The 11,331-nt window shown below is 33.8% G+C and overlaps 2 protein-coding genes across 3 annotated transcripts; both read left to right on the top strand.

The window, feature by feature from the left end:
* Positions 1-2,622: 2,622 nt before the first annotated feature.
* On the top strand, positions 2,623-6,355 carry LOC102597460 (cyclin-D-binding Myb-like transcription factor 1). 2 transcript variants are annotated; one of them, XM_006358277.2, is made up of 3 exons: positions 2,623-2,732; positions 3,631-4,361; positions 4,829-6,355. In XM_006358277.2, the coding sequence occupies exons 2-3, from the start codon at positions 4,049-4,051 to the stop codon at positions 5,872-5,874; spliced, it is 1,359 nt and encodes a 452-aa protein (XP_006358339.1). In that variant the 5' UTR covers positions 2,623-2,732; positions 3,631-4,048; the 3' UTR covers positions 5,875-6,355. The 2 variants fall into 2 exon arrangements, with proteins under 2 accessions (XP_006358339.1, XP_006358338.1); XM_006358276.2 differs by having other exon boundaries at positions 3,631-4,458; positions 4,824-6,354.
* A 148-nt stretch (positions 6,356-6,503) lies between these two features.
* LOC102590032 (disease resistance protein At4g27190-like) lies at positions 6,504-10,568 on the top strand. Its single transcript, XM_006358337.2, has 3 exons — positions 6,504-7,810; positions 8,140-10,122; positions 10,380-10,568. Exons 1-2 carry the CDS (start codon positions 7,544-7,546, stop codon positions 9,715-9,717), a joined length of 1,845 nt encoding a protein of 614 aa, XP_006358399.1. The 5' UTR covers positions 6,504-7,543; the 3' UTR covers positions 9,718-10,122; positions 10,380-10,568.
* Positions 10,569-11,331: the final 763 nt, after the last annotated feature.

The raw sequence follows: 11,331 nt of genomic DNA on the forward strand, positions 1-11,331 counted from the left end.
TATATATATATATATATATATATATATCAAATTATTTTTTGTGTATATAATGTATATGTATTGAATATCTTTGATCTATTCTTGTATTTACTTTTTTTATATTTCAATTTTCTTTCTTAATAAATCTTTTAGCTCCATCACTAGCCGTCAATGTTTTTCCATTTTTGACCAAAAATTTTAAGTTCAAACTCTAAAAATAGAATAATTTTTAATAAGTAACATTTTAATTTTAAAATATGAAAATTTTCGGCATAAATTCAATTAATTAAACTCCAAATGATTAAAAAAAAGAAAAGGAAGAAGTGAACAAAGAAAGGGGAAGAAATATTCGACTTTAGGAAAATTTGACCACTTTTTCTGTTTTACTTTTTTTCTGTTTATGTCACAATGACATAATCGTTATTTATCAAAATACAACTTATTTCATCCACACAGTCATTCTTTTCTCACTTTTGTGTGTATTTTTTGGCACTAAAATCTTTATTTTTGGCTTACTATACTATGACCTAATTTTTGCATCAACAAATTGTCAATTTTTACTTTTCCCATATCACAATTATAATTCAACTCAAAAGCCTTCCATTTCAATCCACATAAAGTTGGTGATGAAATATGATATTGACAAGTTCAATCAATCAATGTTTACTACCTTTTACCTTTCAAATAGTTTAGTGGAAAGGGAGGAAGTTCCAATAAAATGATACTCTCTCCATTCATTTTTAAGTGATATATTTTTTGAGTCAACTAGATTAATTTAATATTTTAAAAATTAATTTAAACTATACAAAATATACTATAAATTACAATCCTTTTCATAATAATATAGTTAAAAAAGGTATATATCTTAAAACATTTATTAAAATTCATATAATTTAACTTTCAAAAATCAAAGTTTTTGAGTTTAAGTCTTTAGAGTAGAAAAATCATAGGCTGCAATATCCTCTTTGACGGATGTTATATGATGAGGATCTGAATTAGTCGGGAGCCTAAAACGGGCAGCAAACATAAATAATTTTCACATGTTATTGCAACATTGTTATGTAATCAACATGTACCCATTTTATTTTATGTACGTCTATTCATTTTAGAACAACTTCAAACATCACATGTCTGAACATTAGGATTAATTGATAAAATATCTAAAGTTTAATATAACTAATGTTCATGAATTTCCTCCTAAAGTTTAGAAAAAAAGGACTTAATTGAGTCGCATATGGCTAAAGTTCATATAAAAATGACTAAACTTCGTGTATATGTGTCTGAACTCCAATTTATGAAATTTCATGCTTATGTGCTTTAATTATATTCATATAAAACTTCAAGAAATATATGTCTAAACTTTAGTCATATAACTTTAAATATTTTATCTAAAATTTAACTTCTGACACTGTATATATGAAATTGTTTCGAAGTAGATAATGTGACAAATTTTTATATTATGCACTATATACTTGTCTTAAATGATGATCTCAAAATCGGATAGTTGTACCGAATACCAAATAGGGTACCTTACTCTATGTTTTGCAAAAAAGGGAAAAATAGTGCTTTCATTTGTGATATTATCATCTCTTTTATTTATACCCAATAATAAAAGAGCCAATAAAAGAAAATAGAAGGCCAATTAACAAGTTGATACTTAAAAAGCATGAAAGACTATTTGAGGATCTTTAATCAATGTTCCATTATAACACTATATTCTTAGTATTCTTTCTTTTATCTACTTTGACATCTTTAATTTGTAGCCACTAATTGATTACGTTAGAATAAGATCGTGTATATTATTGTTATGATGCTACATATAGTAATGCTTTACTTTAAATGGTCATTTTATGTTTGATTGTGACAATAATGTTCTTGAATTGTATGGATAACTTTATTGATTGATGAGAGATAAGTTTTTCATTTTACTCGATATTTTTTTGGAAACTTTCAAAATTTATGTATTTTAAGAAATATTTTATAGGTATTTTCAGAAAAATATACTTTTGGAGGATAATAGTTAATGTATAGTTAATCAATTTGAAAAATACTTATTATTAATTTAACAACCACAATTTATACTTGACTAGATTTTCAAGACGTACTTATAGGGAGAAACTATATTTTTCAAAATCACATTTTCCTGTTAAAATCTAACCAAACATCCCAACTCTTTAACATAAGTATTTTTTTAAATTAAAAACACACATTTAGACTAAAATAAGCTAGTGTTTGAGCAAATTTTCTCCAACCTTAACTCACCGGATTAAGGGTCATTTGTGCTTTTATATCTATTTTGTATGGATCTTTAATTTTTGTCATTCAACACAAATAATTTTCGCACCACAATATTCACAAGTTATGCTCTGCACTCTTAAAGAACTTACGCTCCACTATTCATAAGTTTGATTATCACGGACAAAAATTAAAGATCAATCCATTTGAATAGTAAAAATTAAACCCCAATTCATTAGAAGAACAAATAGTGCAATTAAATACAGACTTAACGGGCTGAAATTTATAGGTCTCTTTGTATTAGGCCCAATAAATTGGATAGGAAGGCCTGAATAGCGTTTGGGCCCATAATTCTAACCCGAAAAATAAGACATTTGCTTTCACCAGTTAGATTTCCAAATTCCAAATCCCTAATTTTTTTTTCAGTACTTGAAACTGAGAATTCACAAATCAATTACGTTTGGATTTGATTGGATTTTTTGCATTTATTGCTGCTCTCCAGTGATTTTGGCATTCAGGTTTGATAAATTTGGCATTTTTGTTTTTGAAATTTTGTGATTTTTGGAATTGTTTCACTGGTTATTAAGGTTTAGTTATTTATAATGGTGTTCGAGTCGACTTGCGCAGTTGCATTTTAGGTATAGGAGAACACCCTGCTAAGTTTTAGATAGACGAAGAGAAATTACCTAAATTTTTTGTCTTTGCTGGTATTTGAGTTTGTTTCTCATGGTATTCCTTCTAATTTTATCACTTTAGGGTCGTTTGGCAGGGCGTATAAGAATAATGCTGAATTAAGTATATTATTTCGTATATAATGTTTTATCTGTTGTATTTAATAAAATGCACTCTACCAAACGTCCCCTTAGTGTATCACCTAGGGTGTGACGTAGTGGTTAATGAAGTAGATGGAGAACCATAAGGTATGAGAGATAAAAATACTAGGCGATTTCTTCTTGTTTGTTCTAGATGATTTTGTTTCTAGGTATAGAAAGAGAGTTTGAAGTTTGAAATTATACGTATTGCTGTGTGTTGCAGCTTGTTTCGGGGAGGTTAAGAAAAGGTCTTTTTGATGATACGTTGATTGCATAGTTTGATTCTCATCTTTAGATACAATAGTGAAAATAATGAAGAAAAGAAACGGTAGCAAAAAGAAACAACGAGTAGTAATAAGATCGAAGCATAAAATAGTAGGATAGTACTAATACTGCTTTCGATAGGGAAAACTAACGCTTGACTAACTATTAATCTTCTACCCTAATCCTCGACTTTCATATCCTCCTATTTAAGGTCATGTCCTCGTTAAGCTTCAGGTGTGTCATATCCTATCTAATTGTATGATGAGCGCTAAATTGTGTGTGCTAATCCATATCACTTTCTCTCTTAACCATACGTTTTCTCTATTTTTCTCTTTTGCAGAGAGCCCACTTTTGGTGCTTTGCGAGAGGACACATAGGTGGCATTTTCTAAAAGAGGCATGGTTCAAGGAGATGAGAAGGTTGATATGCTCATGAAGTCGGAGAAGAAATCCAAGAAAAGGAAAAAGAATGCTGTCACCGATGATTCGAAAGTGACAAAGGGAGATGTTAAAGCTGTTGAGCATGATTCATGTTTCAAGGAAGAGAGTCTCTCTTTTACAGGGATCGGGAAAGAAAGGGATAAGACAAAGATGGAAACTGAAGCACCTCGAGAAAGTGAAGATAGTGACATCAAGAGAAAGAAAGAACGAGGTAATGGAAAACAGCCTGGGAAATCCAGTAAAGACGGGTGCGAGGATGCTGTTAAAAATGTTTTAAATTAGAAAAAGAAGTTGAAGAATGAGCAGGAGATACTGATAATGCACGATGCTAGTTTAGACACCAAAACACTTGCTCATGAAAGTGCAAGCGGAACACAGGAAATCAAGGCAGTTGAGATGCTCAATGAGGGCTCTGGTGGAAATTTTACAGATGAGGTGAAGAGGAAGAAAAAGAAAAAAGATAAGAGGGAAAAAGACGATGGACAGGTAGATATTGTGGCTGGTGTCATTCAAGGTGTTGTTTCAGCTGACGAGGTGAAGAGGAAGAAAAGGAAAAAGGATAAGAGGAATAAAGAGGATGGACAGGTAGATATCGTGGCTGGCGTCATTCAAGGTGATGTTTCAGCTATAGATGACATGAAGAGGAAGAAAAGGAAAAAGGATAAGAGGAATAAAGAGGATGGACAGGTAGATATCGTGGCTGGTGTCATTCAAGGTGATGTTTCAGCTGACGAGGTGATGAGGAAGAAAAGGAAAAAGGATAAGAAGAAAAGAGAGGATGGACAGGTAGATATTGTGGCTGGCATCATTCAAGGTGATGTTTCAGCTACAGATGAGATGAAGAGGAAGAAAAGGAAAAAGGATAAGAGGAATAGAGAGGATGGACAGGTAGATATTGTGGCTGGCATCATTCAAGGTGATGTTTCAGCTACAGATGAGATGAAGAGGAAGAAAAGGAAAAAGGATAAGAAGAAAAGAGAGGATGGACAGGTAGATATTGTGGCTGGCATCATTCAAGGTGATGTTTCAGCTACAGATGAGATGAAGAGGAAGAAAAGGAAAAAGGATAAGAAGAAAAGAGAGGATGGACAGGTATAGAAGAGACGAAAGATATACAAATAGATGATGCTAATATCAGAAAGATGAAAGAGACAAAATTAGGGAACAATTCGAAAGATCTTTCTAATGAAAAGACTGAAAAAAGAGTGAGATTTTCTGATGATGTACAGTTTTTCCATCCAATCAGTGAACCTAGCAATGAGAGGCATGAAAATAACAAACAAGAATTACTGTTTGGCAAAAAATTCACACAGGAAGAAGATGAAATCGCCAAAGATGCTGTTTGTAGATACATAGAGGTATATAATTTGGGCGATGAAGGGTTGCAAAAGGTTTTGAATTGCAAGTCTTATCCTGAAGTAAGGGGCTGCTGGAAAGAGATAGGGAAGGCTATACCATACAGGCCTTACAGAGCAGTTTATTATCGTGCACAACGTTTGTTTCGAATGGGAGAGAAGCGTAAATGGACTGAAGAAGAGCATGGGATGCTACGGAAGTTCCAGGGACAACATGGGAATAAGTGGACCGTCTTGGCGGATGAACTTGGGAAACATCCGGTTCATGTAGGAAATGCATGGCATAGGATAAAACTGGAAAATCAGAAGAGGGGACAGTGGGATCAGGAGGAAGTACAGAAATTGTTTGATTTAGTAAACACCGATCTGCAACTTAAGCTCTCTGACGAAAGGAAATCTAAGCATGGGATGTTACGGGATAATATTTGTTGGAGTTCAATTAGTGACAATTTGTCCACCAGGATTTCCCACCATTGCTGCAATAAATGGTACAGACAATTAACATCCTCGATGGTGGTTGCAGGTGAATGGGCAGATACTGATGACTATCGCTTAATTGCTGCCCTTTTTGAACTGGACGCAAGCTGCATAGAGGACGTGGATTGGGACAATCTTCTCTCCCACAGGCATGGAGATTTATGTCGAAAAAGATGGAAAGAGATGGTGCGTCAAATAAGTCAACATGAAAACAAGTCATTTGATGCACAAGTACAAGTGTTAGCAAAGAGATACCGCCCTGATTTAGTTGGAGCAAGGGAGGTCTGGGATAGTAAACCACTTGTTCCATGACATGTTCAACACTCACATGGGTGTTTCTGTACAGAGATGCTTAAGGCACTAGTATACACTTCTGTCTACAACTTAGCGCGTCACTTCTGTACTTTATTTCTTTCGTTCTTTTAATTTTTGAGAGGTTTATAAAACATCTGCAAATATTAGTCACTCGGTACATATGCTTGTAGGAGGTATTAGGTACTCGTGAAACAGTAGAGGTGCTTGTTGGCTTGGGCACCAAACATTATCCAAAAAGAAAATGTTCACAGATGTTTTGGAAGAGATTCTTTCTTGTCTGGTGGAAAGAAAAGGAAAAAAAGCTTTCACAATTTGATGTCATTAAGGATTGAAAGAGATGAGCCGAGGGTCTATCTGACACAAATGCTCTACCTCGCCAAGGTAGGGACATAATTTTTCCCCATCCCAAACCCCACTTGTGAGATTATGGTGTGTATGTTGTGTACCTGCCTAAAGAAAAGATTACAGGATATTATTAGTATTGCTCCTACTCCTTTATTCAAATGCATTTTTATCAATTTGAGTATTATTTTTTACATTTTTGGAGTATGTGCATGCGTTACAGAATGTTATTAGTATTGCTATAAACAATATTCTTAAGTTCAAATTAATACTGATATAAACTAGTTTAGGTCTCAATTCACTTTTATAAATTAATTTAGATACAATTATTTCTAACTATATGTTTGTTCTTTTGATTTCTAACAAATAATACCACAACTGAAAAATATTACCATAGCAGAACAAGAATCTGGACTTGAGGATCTACTACGAAACTTTGATAAAGTTGAGGATACTATTCACTACGGAAGAAATTATTATTTCACGATGAAATTTCTCATTGAAAAAACTTCAGCGGCCACATATATTTTGATTGAATTAGTAAGAAAAGAAAAAAATAATAGCGTTTTTATATGGAAAAATTAGAAAGCTTTCCAGTATTTCAATGAGAGTTTGTTTCCCACCGTGTGTTTCCCTGAGTTGTTTGATGGGAAACGGGTGGGAAAATAATCTTTTTAGTATAATTTTTTCATTGATTCACGGTGAAAAAAGGTCTACTTTTCTGGTAGTGTTTTCCATATTTATCTGGTTTTTTGGAAAAATAGAGAAGGATCCTTAGTCAAAAGGCATCTTTCCAAGTGGGGACTCTTGAGATTAATGTATGGACAGACTTTAGCCTGTAAAGATGAGTATGTGTTCAATTATTAGCAATTGCTGTCGAAGCTTATGAGTTCGAAGTTCTAATTCTAAGTTGGTGAGTTCTAAATTAATAGTTGTATATATTTAATGAACTTAGACCAAAGTTATTGGATTGAACAGAACTCATAATTTATACTCTAACTCCGCCCATGTAGTATTGCATAGTCTTCGTCTCTTTTGCCTTGAACATCTTTTAACTGTACAATGGATATGCTTTCTTCTGTTGTATCTGGTTTTATTGTTGAGGTAGGGAAGTACATGTGTAAATGCATCTATCCTAAGATTGAAAATATTGTATGTATCTCGTCAAAGATTGAAAATCTAAGGGAGGAAATGAAGAATCTAACAAAGTTTAGAGATGATATCAATGCAAAGGTGGATGAAGCTGAGGGAGAAGGCTATAAACCAAAACTAGATGTTGTCAAGTGGATTGAAGATGTTCGCGAAGTAAAATGAATGGGAAACTATGCAAGAAAGCATTGCAGCGGCAAAGACATTTACATATAAATGTTGTCCAAATTGCAGCCTTCGCTCAGAAGTCTTCACTCAAGCACGGAACTTCCGAGATCAACTCAGCAGGCTTAAAGAGGTCAGGGAAAACTTTGGATCCAATTTGGTGGTAGAAAATTACCAAGTGAAAAAAGCTGAGTTCATCCCGGGACCATCAATAGAAGGTCAGTCAACAGCAACAAGGAATCTCAACAAAATCCTGCAACTGTTAGAAGATGATAAGGTATTACTGGATTTAAATCAAGATTAGTAATCCTAAATAGTTTAGAATTTGGTAGTTGCTAATTTTATTAATTCCTGTCTAATTAGATTTTATTGTCAAAATGTTTTTTAGCCAAAAGTTGATTTTTTTTTCTATTATAAATATTGGTGCAACTGCTTCTTTTCTTAAGGAGGTTAAGCTAACAAATTTAAGATCAAGAGATTATGACTGAATGATCAAAGCCTACCACTTCCTTGTTTCTCAAATTTTCTAAAGTTCTTCTATATGACAGAAATTGCATCTTTCACTTGTGGATAAATTATTTTTTTGGGACATTTGAATCCTTTCAGGTATGCATCATCGGTATGTGGGGTACCGGAGGAGTTGGGAAAACAACATTGGTAAGTAATCTGAACAATGAGCTCCTAAAGACGGATGTGTTAGGTCCTAAACTGTCTTTTGGTGTAGTGGTATGGGTTACAGTGCCCAAACCGCCAATAGACGTAAGAAATGTTCAAGCACAAATTGCTAGCAGATTAAACCTAAAGGTAGATAATGAGGGAAGTGTAAAAAGCATTGCCAGCAAAATCTATCAAAGACTCGAGCAAGAAAAGAGTTTCCTTCTCATACTAGATGATGTTTGGGAGCCTACAAATTTGGATGACGTAGGCGTGCCCCAACCTGAAGATCCCGCAAGAAGCAAGGTCATTATAACTTCTCGTTCTTTGGATGTTTGTAAGCAAATGAAAACAGACACTGAAATGAAGGTTTACACATTGGATGCGGATGAATCTTGGCAACTATTTGTCAAAAATGCGGGAGATAGTGCCAATCTGGAGCATATTCAATCATTCGCAAAGGATATTGTAAGAGAGTGTGGTGGTTTACCTTTAGCAATCACTGTTATTGGAACATCTATGAGAGGCAAGAATAGGGTCGAGCTCTGGGAAGATGCTTTGAAATCACTTAGAATATCCACACCTCATAACAAAGAAGTAGAAAAAAAGGTTTACAACGTCATCAAGTGGAGTTTTGATTCTGTAGAATCTCAGGATGATATTGAATTATCCTCAGAGCATGAGAACAAAAAGAGAGGTGACATTCGAAGTTGTTTCTTGTATTGCTCCTTATATCCGGCAGCAATGTCAACAAATGATCTCATACATTGCTGGTGGGCAGAGGGGTTCCTCGGTGAACATGACACATATGAAGAAACCTACAACAGGGGAATCACAATGATTGAAAGTCTAAAAGATGCCTGCTTGCTAGAAGCTGATAAGGTGGATTATGTGAAGATGCATGATGTGGTTCGTGATGTTGCTAAATGGATAGATGAATCCATTTCACATGATGAAGTGCCAGCTTCTGCCAAGAGATTGTCTTTCATAAGCAACAAAATTGAGCACCTCACAGAATGCCTAGAGACAACAACTTTACTATTGCAAGACAATTATTCCCTTAGGGAAATTCCCCATGAATTCTTTTTGTTATTTCCAGCACTAAGAGTTGTGAGTCTGAGTCATACTGGTATTACAACATTGCCTTGTTCCATCAATAGTTTATGTCAACTACGTGCTTTAATACTACACCATTGTACTTTCTTGGAAGAGTTACCACCTATTGGTAATCTTTGCAATTTGCAATTGCTTGATTGTGATAATACAAGGTTCCGTTGTCTACCGCAAGGAATGGACAAGTTGATAAATCTGAGGTTATTAGATGTGCTTGTATGTAATTTTGAGGAGAACATCGGCGAAGGACTTATCCTCAAATTGCCTAGGATTGAAATGTTAAATATTCGGAGAGACCGTCACAGACTGACGTCTTTTGATGAGATATCGTCTCTACACAATCTGACTTGTCTTTATATTAATTTTGATAGCTCATCAATTTTGAATATCTCAGCCTCGTTGCAGTATATAATTTAAAGAGTGTTTCTGATTTCGGTCAACTTCTGGGTCTAAGATTTTCTAAATTACAACAACTGGATGTATACGGTTGTTCAAGTTTAACATGTCTTTTCAACGCTTTTTCTGTACCCAAGCAGTTGAAAAAAATAAATTTGTCCTTCTGTTTCAAGGTGGTAGAGTTATTTGTGCAATTAGAAACGTTAGGGGAACACCTGGAGAAACTTGACGTGATCGGATGCTATGGAATAAGGAAGTTGCCTCTCTCTATTCAAACATCCAACAACATCAAAGTGATAAGAGGATCATTAGAATGGTGGAGCCGATTAGAGTGGGATGACGACAACTTCAAGTCAAATTTACACCATTGCTTCGTACCATATCTCGGGTAAAACTGAAAGGATCAAATTTAGAGCATTGATTCAGGTGATGTGCTAATTACCTTTCACATTTCTCAATTAATTTGGTAATTCGATTTTTAAAAATATTATTGTGAAAAAAAAATTTGATCATTTTCTCTCATGTCAACTTAATGTGAAGATACTCTTAATTATTTTATCTAAGACTAATCAAAATAGAATTTGCCTTTTTATTTCTACTTGATTTATAAAAATTTCATTTTAAATTATTGTTATAGTAATAACACTAAAGATGCAGAGTTCACTTGTTGTTGCCTCATGCAGGACTAAAAAAGCAGAGGAAGGAACTTACCGCACCAGAGATGCAGAGTTCGCGCCTGTCAGATGTCTTAATAACTTGTTCCTTTTTGTTCTGTTGTAGTTTTTTGTTACAGTTGTGTTGTGTGATCATCTTGTTAATTTGTAATGAGCATTTTAGCGCATTCTGAAATTGTACATTCAAAATTTAGCTCATCATCTTCTTTTTCCATGTTTTGTTCTCATGATAGCACATGTATACCAGCTATCAAGAGTTTGAAATCTGAGAGCGCCTATTACACCTTTGTGCTATAAATAAAGTATTTTTCAAAAAAGCATTTATTATAGATCGACAATATCATTAGCAAAGAAGATCGTGCTGTGATAGAATTTTTGACAATATTTTGATTGACAATGTCTGATGTTAGTTAAAACCATAACATAAAGTTAAAAGTTGAGATAATTATGAAGAAAAACAACTTAATTCATCCAATTTTTTTACCTAGAGAAATATTTTCCATCATACCAAACACACTTTCATGAAAAGCTAAAAAGTCTTTACCAAATCATCAATCCATGTATACTTCCTTTCAACAAACATATTTTACAACATAACATGCATTCAGTATTTACAACAAATCAAAACATTTAACGTTAGCAATAAAAAATAACACGGAAAAATTTCTCATACCAGTCTAAAATATAATGCCATTGATTGATGAAAAGGTTTTTGGAAATTTACAAGAGTCCATACACTATAGGTTACATTTGATGACATATATACAAGACAATACTGATTGTGATGCTAACTGCCAGGCTTGACAATTCAATGTATGGAAAATAGAAAAGAATCATTTAGTCAAAAGGCATCTTTCCAAGTGGGGACTATTGAGATTAATGTAGCGATTCTGTGTGTGGTTGTTGGTATTTTGCATTAATGGATGAGCTTATGTGTTCGGAATTCTAATTATTTTAAGTT

Source organism: Solanum tuberosum, unplaced genomic scaffold (genome assembly GCF_000226075.1).
Source record: "Solanum tuberosum cultivar DM 1-3 516 R44 unplaced genomic scaffold, SolTub_3.0 scf00273, whole genome shotgun sequence".
Classification (NCBI taxonomy): domain Eukaryota; kingdom Viridiplantae; phylum Streptophyta; class Magnoliopsida; order Solanales; family Solanaceae; genus Solanum; species Solanum tuberosum.